The 18,811-nt window shown below is 43.5% G+C and overlaps 1 protein-coding gene across 2 annotated transcripts in view; it reads right to left on the bottom strand.

The window, feature by feature from the left end:
- Positions 1–16,662, bottom strand: part of GTF2F2 (general transcription factor IIF subunit 2) — a 51,944-nt gene extending 35,282 nt beyond the window's left edge. The window contains exon 1 of one of the 2 annotated variants that reach the window (XM_085889166.1): positions 16,284–16,662. In XM_085889166.1, the coding sequence (XP_085745292.1) occupies positions 16,284–16,349 (66 nt within the window). In that variant the 5' untranslated portion in view covers positions 16,350–16,662. The remainder of the gene's footprint in view (positions 1–16,283) is intronic. The other variant, XM_085889165.1, reaches the window with a different exon arrangement.
- Positions 16,663–18,811: the final 2,149 nt, after the last annotated feature.

Genomic DNA, 18,811 nt, shown 5'->3' with positions numbered 1-18,811 from the left:
ATACAAAAGTCATGGAAAAAAAATCCAATATGGCCACTAAAAATCCATATCTTATTATATATTTGTGTGCTAATCTTCACTAATCATCAGTTTGCTATATTTCGGGTATTTATTACTGAAATATGAATCATAACATTACCTGGTGGTATCTATTTCCTTCAATGTATGTTTAATGTCTTATTTCAGGCAGGCTGAAGAAGTGAGATGTCGTCAGTTACGAGACAGACGTGTTGTATATGTGAAGAATCAACCGGCGATGGAAAGCCGACCGTTGTTCTACAAACGAAGGGCAGTGAAGGGGTGAATCGTGCAAGTCTACAGCGTGGTAATGATTTGAAAACTGTACCAGGGGAAGTAGTACATGTTCAATGTCACCGTACATATTGCAAACCAGATAACATTGAACATGACATAGCATCTCGTCAGCATCAATCAGAAAATCGATGTGATCTCCGTTCATTGCAACCGGCATTGAATATTCAAGAACATTGCCTATTTTGTGGACAATCTGCGAAAAATGACAAGAAACGGAGAGACATTGATGTGTTTCAAGTTAGAACATATGAGTTACAAGCCAGTGTGCTTCAAGCTTGTAGTTCTAGGAAAGACAAGTGGTCTGATGTGGTGTATGGCAGAATAGCATTTGTGAACGATCTGCATGCGGCAGACGCAATATATCACCAGCAGTGTAGTGTCAATTTCAGGACAGGGAAGAATATTCCCAATAGATTATCTGCAGACACAAAAAGGTTCAAACGTGGAAGACCTGAGACCAAGCGAGCAGCAGCATTCCTGGAAGTCGCACAATTCCAAGAAGACAATGACGAGGGACAAGCGACCATCAGTGAACTTGTTACGAAAATGACTGAGGATCTCGTGGACACAGGGCAGGATCCGTACAGTGCCAAATACATGAAATTAAAATAAAGGAACATTTTGGTGACAGAGTTCTAATGACAGCACGTGGTGCAAAAGACTGTGTTGTGACATTGCGTGACACTGCAAGTTCCATCCTGCATACATTTCATAAGCAATGTAAAACTGAAAATGCTGAAGACGAGAAACATAGCATCGTTGAAACTGCTGCACAACCCATTGAGAGTGACGTCAAATCTATGGAGACCTCACATGATTTCTACCCAGAAATAGAAGATATGGAAAATGAAGAACGTGCTCTGAACTATATTCCGAAGTCACTACAAGTACTGTTGAGGACAATGTTTGCTGGACAGAACATTGACGTGAAGCTTGCTTCGATTGGTCAGTGTATCATGCAAGCAATACGGCCAAGAGCCATACTAGCGCCTCTACAGATAGGCCAGAGGTGCAAATGCACCACCATTTTGCATCACGCTTCTTGATGGACACACTTCATGGGCATGGCTTCTCATGCTCATACACGGAGGTACAGAGGTACAAACGGAATGCAGCAGTTACCCAAGGTATTGTCATTCCTGGGTTCACATCAGAACACACTATGCAATATATTGCTGACAATGTGGATCACAATCTAGCCACTGTTGATGGTACAGGTACCTTCCATAGAATGGGTATAATTGCTGCAGTCACACCAGGAACAAGAGCAAATAAGCATATTCCCAAAGCAAATGTGACCGCTGCAGACATTGCTGCTGTTGGTCGCATAAACATTCGGTACTTCAAGATCCCTCCAGCATTACCACCCCTTAGATAGCTACCCCTTGTATTGTTGGAGGCAGAAGATCCAACAGCACAGCTAGATGTCCTATGGAAGAGCTCACTACTACTTCATTCTCCAAGACCAGCATGGGCTGGTATGATGCAGATGTTGCATCATGGTCAACACCCAGGAAAGGCCTAAATACATGAGGCGTAGTGACAGATACTGGGGAGGACTGTTCACAGACCTCATCATAGAACAGGTGCTAATGAGGAGCGTAAAAACGCATAGAGGCCTGACATGAGGAAAGGGCATGACCGAAACTCAGCGCCTACTGTGGGTCATGTCCATGCCGGCATGTGCCAACATGAATGATGCCATGCAGAAGTTCACTGGTGTGTCATACGAGACCAGTGACCAACACAAGGATATGTCAACGGCTAGACAAGCTAAAGATGTCAATGACAACCTGAATTTTATCAGCTATCTGGCACAGTGGGATCCATTCGTTGAAAATCCATCACTGTTCAACATCGCCAATGGCATGACGGCCCAAAAAGGAGTCAACGTTGACCGATCAAGGGAAATTGGGGAAGATATTCTAGACTCTATGGTCGGGGTCTCTGTAGAAGATCATGTCTTCAAGAAAGCTGACCAGGCCACGACACTTGGATCAAAATCAACAGTGAAGGTCAAAGGAGAATCTGTAACGGTGGATCCACACTTGATATTTCAGAGGTTGGTAACTGTAGGACAGCGTTCAGAAGATGTGTCATCCTTATTCAAGTATGGGCTCTGCACTCATCCACCTGCACAGTTTGAATCAGCTGCACTCCCCCTGCAGGCAAATAAGGCAACACTGGCCGATGTGCTCTGGAAGTCTATGAAGGGAGAGCAACGAGATCCCAGTGAAAATGTCCAGTATGTGCTAGATGGTGGTGCTCTACTTCATCGCATACCATGGCCAAGAGGATCTACATTTGACAGTGTGTGTCAAATGTACGTTGCGTACGTCACACATAAGTATGGAGCTGCTGTCGTTGTCTTTGATGGGTACAAAGATGAGCCCGCAACAAAAGATGCCACACAACTGAGACGAACAGGGGCTTGTGCTGGTGTGACAGTACACTTCGATGGTGACATGATGATTCAATCAAAGAAAGAAGATTTCCTGAACAACAAGGCAAACAAGCAGCGATTCATCCATTATCTGAGCGACAAGTTGGAGAGAGCTGGCTGCAGCATAGACGAGGCAATGCATGACGCAGACGTGTTAATTGTTCAAACAGCAGTTGCCACTGCCCAAACAAAAGACACTGCACTGATCGAGGATGACACAGACCTGCTGATTCTCCTACTGCACCATGTCAAAACGGACGCACACAAGTTGTTCATGGCACCAGAGCCTAAACAATCCACCAAAAGGAAGAGAGTTTGGTGCATAAAACAATCCAGGGAGTTGCTCGGTCCTAAACTGTGTGATCATCTGCTCTTTGTCCACGCAATTGCAGGCTGTGATACTACCTCTCGCCTGTTTGGTTTCGGGAAGGGCGTGGCAGTCAAGAAAATCGAGAATGACCCTGTGTTCTACAATCAGGCCAAAGTGTTCAGTCAACCTGATCAAGCGAAGGAGGCGATCATCGCAGCAGGAGAGAAGGCATTGGTGTCAATGTATGGTGGTGCCGAAGACGAAGGACTAGACAGCTTACGATACCGGCGGTTCTGTGAAAAGGTTTCAAAAGGCACCGCCGCCGTGGAACCCCAAAGTCTACCACCAACGTCTGGCTCCTCTAAGTACCACAGCCTTCGTGTATACTATCAGGTTATGGAATGGAAAGATGCCTGCATCAATACGAGACCAGAGGATTTTGGATGGAACATTGTCGACGGAAGATATCTGCCAATACAGACCGACCAACCAGGCGCTCCATCAGAACTTCTGGATGTCATCTGTTGTAGCTGTAAGAAGGACTGTACCACCCGGAGGTGCACATGCCGAAAATATGGCTTGCCTTAAACAAATGTGTGTGGAGAATGCCGTGGTGTGAGCTGTACCAACTCACAGTTACCAGACTTGTTAAATGCATATGATGACGATGGTTGAGTTGGACCCAGTCTAAACGGTGTATCAACTACAATGATCAATCACTGTATTGACAATAGTATCATGGTGTGTCACATTTCTGCTATATTCTTCATGTGATGTGTAGAATTGATGTTGATGAGTGTGTTACTAACATATGATGTCGTGAATAAACTTAAAAACACTTACCTGCCTTCATTATATTAGTACACAATTTCATTCAATACAATTTGTCATATAACAGTGCAAATATATGATAAGAAATGGATTTTTGGAGGCCATATTGGATTTGTTCAACGAGTATTGCATCCAATCGAATCGTAACCTATTCTAAATGATTCCTTATGTCCAACAACCGTATAAAGCATTTTAAATCATTCAAATATCTCTTCTGATGGTGGAGATACGAGAAATTATTGATTTATGGCGGCCATCTTGGATTTTTGCATATTTAACCGATTTCCGCAGCAGTAATTTCTTCGGACTTTTAGTATGTTATTCAAGACACTTCATAGAAGACCTCTGTGCTCCAAAAAATTCTGTTGCAATTTTTTTCCATTTTTAATGGTTAAATGGGCTAGATTGCCTGGACTATTGAGGATCCGTCTGCCAGTGCTGGTCATTGGTGGACGTCAAAGATCTCGTGGTGTCTTGTGTGAAGAGGTGTTGAGTTATCACTGGCAATGAACAAATTACAAATTGTTGCTCGAACCTACTTCAGGACCCCGCATCACTGTCACAGCATATTCCCAGCAGATCACGCACACCAACAGTGATGAACTACAAATGAATGAAGGGATGAATTGAATATTCAATACAAATCTAACCATTGGCATATTGCAAAAAAAACAGAGAAGCTTTTGGTCTAATGGTATTACTAATAGGGTATATATTAGTCAATATGATCTAAACACAAGTGCAGGGTTTCACTTCATGCGGGATCTTGCTCTCAGGGCTGGGCATAAAAATACAGCAATGCTTCACAGGCTTGCTTAGGTTGTATTGCGCTTATTAATAAGATGAGAAGCACCTACTCTCTAAGTGGCTGAGTGCGGCGGGGGGGGGGGGGGGGTCATGTTATTATCGTTATGATTATCAATACGATAGCAGAATACTAGCCCTACGGGTGAGCAATGTTCTTCTGACACATCCTTTTATTTGGGTGCTGTATAGGCAACAGACCGCTGCCTCAATTGCTCCCAAAAAACAACAACCCAGGTTACGTATATGAAGCAAACACATGCGTACATATATAGTACATTGTGGTTATATCGCTCGGCTAATTCCAACTCTCCGGAATTCTCCCGGTTTAGATGACCAACTCGTCATTTTTAAGCAGTGTCGCCGCTTCAATGTTTGATATATCCTTCCTTCCTTCCTTCCGTCCATCAAAAATGAAGAAAAAGAACTTTTCTAATCCTCCATGCGGGGATAAACAGTCACAAGTTGGCGTATGCAGTTTCACCACGTGTGCCCACGTACCCATACAGAGAAACAGACTTTAAAAAAATATATATATATATTTTAAACTGCTGCACCGCTTCCTTCGGACATGTGTGAGATTTCTTTTTTCATTCCAAGCAAACCACTTTTTAAAACCACTTGATTGAAGTTGGAGTGCTGGCATTTCGATCAAAATGCCCACAGCCTTCGTAATCATTCGGTAAAAAACGGTTAATCTGTGACAACACCGCTTATTGGATTATAAACAATCACAATCGTTTGGATTTGAAGTTGAACACCATTTTTCTTGATCCATGATGGTGGTTGCTATATTGTTGTGGGAATAACTTATCGGGGCTAACTTTGCATACGATAGGGTAGTTATCTCCAATATTGAATGTACTGTATATAATTAAAATAAAATAATATAAAAATATAATATTAAAATAAGCATGAGGTAATTGACCCACGATATGAGATGTGCATCGTTTTTTTGTGTAGAAAGATGTCGTCTACCCACCCCAATGTTTGTGTCTCAAACTGCTATCCCTGAAAACCCCTTTTTAATGTTCTTACTTTTGTAATCCATCTTTTATGTGCTTTTCAACGATCTGACAGGCCTTTAGGTGCAAGTTTGGGCGGACAAAGCCGTGCTTCGATCGCAACCAAAACTGAGGTCGATGGGTGGTGCCCCCACCTGTAAAACTGGGCCCCGGACCAACAGCGGGCAAGAGGGGCGGGGCGAAGTGCATCAGAGCAGGTGCGGCAGAAGCTATATAAAGGTGGGTGTCATCCACGCAGGGGCAGCAGATGCTGGGAAACTCCACTGGAGAAAATGCACGCGAGTTGCCGCAGGGTGTCATCCTAAACTGGCCACCATGACTGTTGCGATCTCCACCATGCCCCACCCAGCAAGCCATGCCCACCCTCCTCTTCATGCTGGGTTCAATCTGTGGACCTGTGTCTCGCTTGCTTGTCTTTCTTCAGTGGTCAAGCTGCATCTTGCTGAATCTGGCTTGCGGTATTGCGTCTTGTCTGACTCACTCTCGTCTATCTCCTGTGGTATGAAAGAGGCCTTCAGAGACTTACATAATTAAGGTTCCCGTTCATTTGTTTGACTTATGGGTGCGTGTCCAGTAGTGGGTTAACAGTGATTATTTGTAATAATCGTTTGCTTCTTCTGATATTCCCACATGTGTTCTTCCAATAATTACATTTTAAAACCACTTGGTCTAGTGAATTCGGGTCGTTTCAATCACGAATGCAACCATGTACATCAGTTAGAGGACAAATTCAATTCGGGTGTTCAGCACCCATAACAAGGTCGTGCCACACACCCAATGACTCTGTTCGGTCATTAATTGAGATCAGGCAAACGGATCCGAATAAGCACAGCACATTTATTGGCACGGTGGTCCCACTCGGCACATTATTGTAGTGGGCAGACATGTGATCCGGCCTGGGACGACCGAATCAGTCATCCGCCGCAACTGCTTTCACCAGGATTCAATCCGGGAAACTGGACGAACCCGACAACTTCAACAATATGATGAACCAATGATGTAGTTGGTCTGCAGCGAAAAATGGCAAATGTTTTTGTACTTTTTCATCTGATCAGACAAAACAGCTCTCATTACTTCCACCACCGAAGATGGACGGAGGTTATATTTTGACCCATTTGGCTGTCTGTCTGTCTGTCTGTCTGTCTGTCTCTGTGAGCAGAATATCTCAAAAAATTATAGACGGATTCGGATGAAACTTCTGGACAGGTTGGACGTGTGACAAGGATGAATTGATTAGATTTTGGTGAAGATCCGGATCTGGATATGAGAATTTTTAAAGCGATTCTTCACAATTGAGAGTTTGGGCCAAACACTAAAAATAGCATATTTCAAAAAGTTGTGGACAGATTATGACAAAACTAAGTGAATGATTTGGGTAGGTGACAAGAACAAACAGATTCGATTTTGGTCAAGGTCCTGATGCAGATGAAAAGGTCATGCTATCATTGGGATACAAAATCTATCTGTTCAACCTGCCAGAGGTATGCACTCTACAGAGTGCTGTTCTCGTTTTACAGGAATTAAACCATGGGAGAGCAGCACACATATTGCTGTGTATTTAACAACAACATTTCAGTGAAATAGGACGGAATTAAAGCAGTGAAAGAACACCGTGGTTGCAACAAACATATCAAAGAAGCCTGTCATGAAAAATAATTTGTCGATCGGTAGCTGGATATATATTGGTGGCGATGCTTCGAATGTGAATGCTGTCATCAATGCAGATGTTTTGTTTACCAGCTGGTTTATCTCAGACAACATATCACTCCAAGCTGCAATTCCTGCCAGTTTTCAAAATCTTTCCAAACAACAACATAGCCAGTGGTTATCAGTGTGGAAGAACAAAGACAACAAATGCTAAATAGTGCCACTGCCCTCGTGGCATCACAGGAAGACCTTAGCAATAAAGCCCTTTCTTGGGAAAATCAGCCAATCACAATTTTTCTTACAAATGACCAACATGTGACCTTTGTGTGCAAGCGACCATTAAATGACAAGCGTTTGCAAATTATTTATGTGATTCCAGCGCGAAAACGGTCAGAACTGCAAATCTCAGGTTTTTATTTTTTTAAGAATGCAATATCACCAGCATATGGCCACTGGATGAAATAGCATATGGATTGGAAGTATGTTTTAGATACCATTTCTGCTTCTTCTTCTTCTTCTTCTTCTTCTTAATGCCGCTGGATGAAACAGCATATGGTTTGGAAGTATTGTTGTGGATTTGGAATTTAACTGCATTCAACATACAGGTCCTATAGATCAGTTATATCGGTAAGTACATGTTACCAGTTCGGGTCCCGTCCCTGGTCTAATGGGTAATTAAATGTTCATGCGCTGTGGAGTTATTTTGATAGTTTGGGTTTTTATTTTATTTTTACACCAACATCAACGCCGCCGACACGGCATCACCCTCACCTTCACCTCGCTCTGGTCGACGTCATGGTGGGCGGAGTTCAAGGAGGAGTCGCGCGGTGGCCCGCAACCAATCAGCGTGCAACGAGTGAGGTGACCGTCACCCGGCCAATCAGATTCCGCAACAGGAGGAAAGGGCTCAGTGTGATGTCACCACACCCCCGGGCCAATCAAGGAGCTTGCCACCCATTCTGGCCAGTGAGAGAGACGAAGAGCGATTTGTGCACCAAAACCAGCCAGTGAGAGAAGGAGGGTCACGAGGAGCCCCCCCCCCACTCTGAAGAGGGGTGTATAATTATAGGCACGGTCTGCGCGTTCGGGGGTTCTGGTTCTAGCAAGAAGTGCTCGCACGGGGTTCTGAGAGTTCTGGCAAGGAGTGAACATCTGCGCGCAGGGCAGTTGAGTGCGAAAGCGTCTGTACACGGAGTGGTTGGTGCAACCGAGGGTCTTCTCCTGTGACCTTTTGCCCTGCCGGACTTCGTTCGCCTGGAGCCCGGTCGTGAGGGCGTCTGGATTGTGCTGGGGGTCCAGTCCTGCCCCGAGGAGCTGATCCTTGAAGACCGCACAAGATGGACAGGTCTGAGACAGGCCTCAATAAAGACCATTTTGGTCCGATTTTTTTGGGTGTGTGCGTATGTGTGTCTGTGGTGCTAGTCTCTAAGTCAGTGCTTCTCAACCGGGGTTCCCCGGAACCCTAGGGTTCCGCAAGAGGTCGCTAGGGGTTCCGCGAGAAACAGTAATAAATAGGCTAATGTATTTTTGAGTAGTTTTTGTTTGATTTAATATTCGTAATTTTACTATACACGTACGGTATATTGTTGGAAACTCCTTGGTTATTATAATAGAGGCTTCAACCTCTTATATTATTTACAATTATAACAACCATAGGGAATGTATTTAACGATGTCTATATGGCGCCAGTTTGAAACCGCCCTCACTGGTTCGTGGACGTCCTGGACGCGGTGGATTCGTGTATCATTGAGTGACTGGCTCAAGTACGGGACGCATGCACGGTGTCCATCTATCTTCTCTGTGCTTCCTAACGCGAAGTCTCTCTCTCTCAAGGTTAGTTCTTCTGTTTACCTTTATTGCTTCAGCTTTATTTGTTTAAGTTTTGTTTATCAAGTTACATGAGGTGTGTATTTTTTTTGATTTAAAAAAGATTTCTTTTTTTGTGAATTAAAACCTCGGTGTGAGGTCTCATAAACGAGCAGTAAGTTTTTTTTTCATTGCCAATAAATTTGACAAAAAGGGGGTCATTTTTTCCTTAAACCAGGTATCCGAAAAAAATATGTTATATTTACCACGTGAACTACGATAAAAATATAAAAGAGCTAGATATTAATAATGGTATATTATAATTTTTATGCAGGGATTCCCTGAGACATGAAAACTATTTCAAGGGTCCACAAGGGTAAAAAGGTTGAGAAACGCTGCTCTCAGTAGTGAATGGTTTAAGTGCTTTTTGCTTGTACATACATGCATTTCTTTCATCGGTTTAACTCTGAGCTTATGTGCTCCCGTCATTCCCCCATTGTAAATAAACTTTCCCATTTGTTAAATGTTTCAGCTCGTTCGTGTCTTTTCCTCCATTTGCTTAGTGTGCTGCGTGTTGGGAAATTAGCCAGGCTGTTGCCGTTGTAACGGGATATTTGGGACCGTCGGACCTCGGCGATAAACCGCTTGGATCGCACACGGTTCGAGTACGCTAAGCGGCTCGTTCCGTACGGGTGCCGTCGAGGGTGTGGAGACATGGTAATTCGCCACGTAGAAATCTAGGTATTTTGAAAATTGGCGAATAACCCTGTACCACGTGGTAGAAATACTGACCCTTCACGGTCCGATAAGGGACCCGTACTTCTCGGACTTCTCCAAAAAAGTACGATCTAAATTCCGGGCGATCGGTCGAGCTGACTCTACTGCTCCATCTGGTGGTCGTGCTCGCGGCCGATACCCGGCCCCGCAACAGTATTACATGTTTCTGCTACTACTTCTTCTTGCCACTGGATGAAATAGCATATGGATTGGAAGTATGGTTTCTTCGACTTCTTATTATCCCGCCCCCCGGAGGGAGGGAGCGAGATATTGTAATCGTCCGGTTTGTTTGTCTGTCTGTCTGTCTGTCTGTCTGTCTGTCTGTCTGTCTGTCTGTCTGTCTGTCTGTCTGTTAGCAACTTTACGGCAAAACGGCTTTAGCAAACACTATCAAATTTAATCCACAGGTGGGCAATGAACCTTGGACGACCCCATTAACCTTTGGGTCCAATTGGATCAAAGGTCAAGGTCACAAAAAGATCAACATCGTTTTTCGCTCATAACTTCGTCAAAAATGATCTGATTTACTTCAAACTAAGCTTATAGTGAACCTTATTAACCTCCGCCATCGAAGATCAGAGGTTACTGTTTTCACCCCTTTCTGTTTGTTTGTTTGTTGGATTCGCTATACAATATATGAGATATCCCTTATTGTCGGGTTTTCCGGCTGTCTGTCTGTGTGTGTATATATATATATGTGTGTCTGCAACGCGAGGCTCCACAGCACGAACCAGCGAACCGATTTCGATGAAACTTTGCCAACAGTTGTCATATGGTCTGGGAATGTGCGCGTTTGAATTTCGTTGCCTCGTAACCACCCGTTGCTGTACAGCGGCTGAAAAACCGTGTACAGTATTTTCAATACTTGTCCAGTTTTGAATGTAGAGAAACGAGACTTCAGAATTAAACACTTCGAGATATTTAGAAAATTTTACTCGCGCCGATTTTTGATTGAGGTTTTATTTTTCAAATGGTAGTCCTTCAAAAATCGGGTGTCTATTTGCCGTCATTTAAGGTGTGTATACAGTGTTTGTAAGGAACAACACCGTCGTTCCACCTTCGATCTTTCCTCAATCCAAAATAAATGGAATCACCGGCATTTCTATCTTTGTGGATTTCTATAATATAATATGTTTATTTATTTACCGAAAACGATTCCACGACCCACACACCACCTTCAATTATTTATTTATTTACCGAAAACAATTCCACGACCCACACACCACCTTAAATTATTTATTTACCGAAAACAATTCCACGACCCACACACCACCTCCAATTATTTATTTATTTACCAAAAACGATTCCACGACCCACACACCAGGGTCATTCCACGTCAAATCATCAAAGAATCTGCCGTCATCTCTCAGATTTTTGTAAAACTTTGGGAACCAATTGGGACCCATGAAAAACAGCAAGAACTCAAATATTTTTGCTAACAGCTTCTTAATTAGTGAGATGCAGACTAACGAACTTTGGACTAATTAGCACGACGTCACGAATTCAAATGGCCATATCTCTAAAAGTATAACACCTAGAGAGCTGGTTTTGGTGTCATTTTAAAGGTATTTTCATGCCCTATGAATTTGTCTGGGCAACATTTTCCTACCTCCAACCACAAAAAAGTTATCACAAAATATAAACTTCAATCGTGAATCCCCAAAAAATGTATCCTTCAAATTTCCTCAAATTCATCCCAGAGGTACCTTATGATGTCAAGAAGCTTCCACATAAGTTTTGTGATGGGCACTCCAATAGTTTCTGAGATATGAGCAATAATGTACATGTACGTATGGCATATAGGTTCGAAAATCAGCATTTGTAATGTATTATACAATCATTCTAACCTAGCCATGACAGGGAACACAGCGAACGACCATCAATTGCTTTGAAGTATCATATACTTTCATTTTCAACTGGGTCTGAGGGGAAGAAACAAGTGCTGCTGTTGCTGCATTGAAGAGGAAATTGAAAGCCTAAGTCAGGTTAGTGAACACTGAGTACTTGAACTCACTTATTGATTGTATAATACAATACAAATGCTGATTTTCGAACCTCTATGCCATACGCACATGTACATTATTGCTCATATCTCAGAAACTATTGGAGTGCCCATCACAAAATTTATGTGGAAGCTTCTTGACATCATAAGGTACCTCTGGGATGAATTTGAGGAAATTTGAAGGATACATTTTTTGGGGATTCACGATTGAAGTTTATATTTTGTGATAACTTTTTTGTGGTTGGAGGTAGGAAAATGTTGCCCAGACAAATTCACAGGGCATGAAAATACCTTTAAAATTACACCAAAACCAGCTCTCTAGGTGTTATACTTTTAGAGATATGGCCATTTGAATTCGCGACGTCGTGCTAATTAGTCCAAAGTTCGTTAGTCTGTATCTCACTAATTAAGAAGCTGTTAGCAAAAATATTTGAGTTCTTGCCGTTTTTCATGGGTCCCAATTGGTTCCCAAAGTTTTACAAAAATCTGAGAGATGACGGCAGATTCTTTGATGATTTGACATCGAATGACCCACCACCTTCAATTATTTATTTATCTGTCGAAAACAATTCCACGACCCACACACCACCTCCAATTATTTATTTATTTATGATTCCACAATCATGATTCCACCACAATAAAACGATTCCACAATCCACACACCACCTCCAATTATTTATTTATTTACCGAAAACAATTCCACGACCCACATACCACCTCCAATTATTTATTTATTTACCGAAAACGATTCCACGACCCACACACCACCTCCAATTATTTATTTATTTATGATTCCACAATCATGATTCCACCACAATAAAACGATTCCACAATCCACACACCACCTCCAATTATTTATTTATTTACCGAAAACAATTCCACGACCCACACACCACCTTCAATTATTTATTTATTTACTGAAAACGATTCCACGACCCACACACCACCTCCAATTATTTATTTATTGACTGAAAACAATTCCACGACCCACACACCACCTTCAATTATTTGTTTATTTACCGAAAACAATTCCACAATCCACACACCACCTTCAATTATTTACTTATTTACTGAAAACGATTCCACGACCCACACACCACCTCCAATTATTTATTTATTTACCAAAAACGGTTCCCCACCCACACACCACCTCCAATTATTTATTTATTTACCAAAAACGATTCCATGACCCACACACCACCTCCAATTATTTATTAAAGTGGGAGTGGCGTAGGAAAGTGGGTGTGGCTTATGAAAAATATTGTGTGGCTCAGGAGATGTGGTCAAACAAGAGCATTGAGAGAAGTTTATCGGGTTTTCCGTGTGTGTGTGTGTGCGTGTGCGTGTGCGTGTGCGTGTGCGTGTGCGTGTGCGTGTGCGTGTGCGTGTGCGTGTGCGTGTGCGTGTGCGTGTGTTTGCAACGAGAGGCTCCACAGCACAAACCAGCAAACCGATTTTTTTCAAATGGTATAGTCCTTCAAAAATAGGGTGTCTATTTACCGTCATTTTTTATGAGGAGTGCCAGTTGGCAAAATACGCAATAGGAAAAATCTTGCCAGGCAGAGGAACAATTGTATGTGAACCAATAAGTCTTGGCAATGAATCTTCGTTGGTGGATCGGTCAGAATGAAAAGCATCGTATCCAGCGCTTCGATCCTAGCGAATCCCTCGTCACCTACCGGCTTCTTTGTTTGTTTGTTAACAGTATTACGGAAAAACTCCTCGTCGGATTTCGATTAAACTTGGTGGGGGGGTTAGGTATGGTCCAAGAATCATGCCATTAGATTTTGGACCCCCACTCCAAAAAAAATTGAGAAAATTTTTTTTTTTTTGCATATCTACATGTTTTAAGTGATTTCCAACCCCCCCCCCCCCCAAAAAAAAAAATTTTGCACCTTTTTTTTCAACAAAATTTCGATTTGTATTTTTTTGCATTTCTACATGTTTTAAGTGATTTCCAACCCCCTCCCCACCCCCCCACAAAAAAAAATGTTGGAGAAAAGAACTATAACTGTCAGCACTGTTGACATCATATTTAATGAATAAGATATAAGGTTCACTTGAGTGACCCAGCAGTATTGGCGGGGAGGTTTTGCACTCTCCCGAGTGCTCCCCCTCGAGTTCTATTTGTCACTTATAATCCTACCCATTCCTATAGTGAAAAATGCATATTTGTGAAGATCGGTAGGGTCTGAAGTTTTGTGGGTCATGGTCATCGGTCATAATTACAAATTTTCTATTAAAACTAAAACATGGTTATGAAAATACAACTTTACGGGAAAACGGCTGGCTCAAACACTGTCAAATTGTATCCACAGGTGGGTAATGAACCTCGGACGACCCCATTAACTTTTGGGTCCAATTTAGTCAAAGGTCAATGTCAGGTCACGAAAAGGTCAAAATCGTTTTTCGCTCATAACTTCGTCAAATTTAAATTTGATCCCAAAATAACTTTCTGCCTTAAATGGGCAGGATTTGTTGTGCCTGGCACCACTTGTTATTATTTAATATCACTGGATGAAACAGCATATGGATTGGATGTTTATACTACTATTATAATGGCACCAATTATTTCCACAATTCTTCTTCTGAGATTGTCCAAGGAAAGTGTTTGGCCAAAGCCTTGCACAAACCGGCTGGTCAGGCCCGACACTCGCCTGAAATTGCAGCAATTGATCATTTGTTCAGTGTTGTCGATAACTGGCCTCCTCATCATGGTGATGGTCATATGGCAGCTTAGCTGCTGGGGTAGGTATCATTTCTTGAAGCGCGACTGTGTCGCTGATGCAGTGCCCCTCTACCAGTACACACACTGGAACTGGTACTCATTTCGCCGACCTCGGAAGGATGACGGGCTGAGTCAACCCCACCTGGTATTAATTCAGCGGCCGCCGGGGCTTGAACTCAGGACCCTAGGATCCCAAACCGCCACCCTAACCACTGAGCCAACACCAGGCTACCTCCTCATCATGAAAGACACCGTGTGATCTTTAACGTCCACTGTGGGAGGTAACATTGATTCGCTTATGAAGAGCTAAAATTAATTTAATAGACTTTTGTACCATGAGCCTCGCTCGCTCTTGTAGATTGGGGAGGGAGTTGGGAGGGGGTTGGGAGGGGGTGGTAGTCGGTCTACCTGCTTTCGAGTTGTTTCAGTACGAATATATCTCTTCAACAACATGTGTACAGTACACACACACACACATGGTTGTATAAAACACACACACACACAAACACACACACACACACACACACACACACGGTTGTATAAAACACACACACACACACACACACACACATGGTTGTATAAAACACACACACACACACACACACACACACACACATGGTTGTATAAAACACACACACACACACACATGGTTGTATAAAACACACACACACACACACACACACACACACACACACACACACACACACACACACACACACACACACGGTTGTATAAAACACACAGACACACACACACACGGTTGTATAAAACACACAGACACACACACACACGGTTGTATAAAAACACACACACACACACACACGGTTGTATAAAACACACAGACACACACACACACGGTTGTATAAAAAACACACACACACACACACACGGTTGTATAAAACACACAGACACACACACACACGGTTGTATAAAAAACACACACACACACACACACACACACACACACACACACATGGTTGTATAAAAAACACACACACACACACACACACACACACACACACACACACACACACATGGTTGTATAAAACACACACACACACACACACACACACACACACATGGTTGTATAAAACACACACACACACACACATGGTTGTATAAAACACACACACACACACACACACACACACACACACACACACACACGGTTGTATAAAACACACAGACACACACACACACATGGTTGTATAAAACACACACAGACACACACACACACACACACACACACACACACACACACACACACACACACACACACACACATGGTTGTATAAAAAACACACACACACACACACACACACACACACACACACACATGGTTGTATAAAAAACACACACACACACACACACACACACACACACACACACGGATTACTCTCTCGCCTGATTACAAACAGATATCACTCTGTTACGAGTCCGACGCCTCACGTTTAAATACCATTCGAGAAACAGGAACAGGAACAGGAACAGGAACAGTACTCGAAGAGTAAAATGAAGCTTCCACATTGCTGAAGGAATTTTAAATATGAAAGTCGACTTGAAGATTAAATTGTGTTTACTGTAAATAACTTTACCTTAACGAGCCACAAGCCGCGGTTTAGTCGCGCACCCGTCAGGTCGAGCTCCGTTTTCTCTGCCATCTCCCAATATGCTCACTCTTCACTCTTCACTCTTCACTCTTCACTCTTCACTCTTCACTCTTCACTCTTCACTCTTCACTCTTCACTCTTCACTCTTCACTCTTCCCCGATTTCCACGGATAATCTGACAACTCCCTTTCTCTCCAGATTCCAATTCTCAAGTGCACAAACAAACGGGGAAACACTAAGAAACGAAACATCCAGTAAAGGAGTGCAACTTCACTTCCATCAAATATTTACTTTCCTTAAACCCCTCAGGCCGTTAATAAACAAATCGAAATGGGGATTAAAATTAACACAACGAACATCACCTAATGGTGGTGAAGAAAAAAATTCTCAGGCCGGCGCGCGTTACTCCGACATGGCCGCCATACGGTGAATGAAACGTGTTTTGAAGAAAAATTAGAAATCAATGCATTTTGGAAGGAGACTTTTCGTACACAATTTTATTTCACAAAATTTCGCCGATTATTGCCGAGTTCAATCCCACACAATGGTACGCACATCAAGAACACCAGCCGAAGGTCAAGGAGACGGACCTTTTACATGAGAATTGGGGCGATTGTGAGGGTCACGATGTCACGATGATTTAATTATTGGATCCGTGTGTTCGTGCGATTGAACCTTCGGAATTGAAAGAAAACTTCATCGTAATAGGCAAAATAAGTACCGCCTGACCGGTGACGGAGGCACTGCATCAGCGGCACAGCCGCACTTCCAGGAAATGATGAAACCTCAGGATACATCAGGGTTGCCAGATTTGACAAAAGTAGAAATGTCGTATTAGAACCTCAAAACGATCGTATTTTCAGAAAAAAAATTATCGGACGATTCCCACGAACCACTTGAAAAACAAGCTCGAATGAGCTAAGATCCTCATCCTTTTTATGATGACGTCATAAAAACGAATATGACGTCATCGTGATGTATCAGGTTTGCGATAAATTATCTGTGCTAATGCCCGGCTTGATTCCCGCAAACAGACTTCAAACAGCTTGCCGCGTTTCGGAGATAATGGTATAGGCGATTGCCATTTGCGGCGATATTATGACGTCAACTTTTTTTCTGGGAAGAATTTCCAAAATCGGAGATGGTTACTGCCTGCGCGTGGGCTTTCTGCATATACATGGCAAGTTTCACGAAGATCCGATGAAAACTCTGGGTTGTGAAACAAAAAATGTCAAAAAATAGGAATGACGTCATAAAAATTGATATGTCGTCATAGTGATGCATCATATGTGCGGTTCTCTGCTAAGATGAAGAACAACAACGTGAGTAAGACTTTGAGATCCTCCACGAGTATCTAAAAATCATTTTTTACTGGCGTTAACCCACAATGCACAGCGACACATTTAAATTTGCAACCGTCGACCTGAAATTCGTGACGTCATGATAGAAATTGTCATGCCCGTGACTTCCCCTCACCGGACACGGAATCTGCTGTGGTCTTTCTTCACCTTATTAACGCATCGATGCGTGTGAGTTATAATATAATAACATCTTGGCAATATAAACGGCCTTTGAAAAAAAATCAAAAAAAAATCAAGACATTGAATCGTGTTATGCAATATTACGCACCGCCTAAGAATAAAACGTTTGAAACATCCTCATACCAAATATTAAAGGGGAAAGTTATTATATTTTCGGAAAGAGGAGATAAATGCGATGTTACCTGATAACTTTCATCAATTGGAAGGTAGAGTGTACTCGGTGCGGTGGGACGCAAGAAGCACGCGGGCCACCATCTACTCGGCTTTATTGCGCGGCCAGAAGCACAGTCCTGCCACCCCTAGCGGGCGAGGCATGATATACGAAAACCCAATCACGTGACACAGCACACTCCTCCCCCCGTAAAATGACCCGTCACACGATGAACGGACAATCACAACATGACCATCTGAAACCCATCATCACTCATAATCCTCCAAGTACCACGGCCGCACCCTGACCCGCCTCGGACGGGCAGCGCCGCCAGACAGCCCAGGCTCATACGCCTCCCGGCTCGGTCGAGGTGACACCCTCGCCGGACTCGCACTTTCCGCAACACCAGCTACCCCCGACTGCCCAGCCTGCTCGACGTCCCCGGGTAGGACGGCATCAGGCGAAGCCCCCCTCGGCGCCGGCCCAGCCAGTCCCGGCGATACAACGTCAGGTGCCGGCGAGACTACCGGTGGGGGTCCCGCAACGTTCGGCCCGGGGAGGTGTGGGGGGGGGTGACGCTGAACAGCGATCATGCATCTGGTCCACGTGCCGCTTCCACACATCCCCACCATCAGTCCGCACCATGCAATTCGCCGGCCCCAGCACCCCAGAGACCACCGCCGGCACCCATTTGGAACCGTGGAAATAATCGCGCACCATTACCCGCTGCCCCACCTCGAAGCTGCGCGGCTGCGTCGGACGCGACATAGCCCCACTCCCCGACCCTCCAGGTCGCAGCAAATCCAGCCTGGACCGCAAAG

This window comes from Eptatretus burgeri, chromosome 7 (assembly GCF_056783735.1).
Source record: "Eptatretus burgeri isolate ZD-2024b chromosome 7, Ebu_testis_v1, whole genome shotgun sequence".
Lineage (NCBI taxonomy): Eukaryota > Metazoa > Chordata > Myxini > Myxiniformes > Myxinidae > Eptatretus > Eptatretus burgeri.
This window is presented reverse-complemented; position numbering and strand designations above follow the sequence as displayed.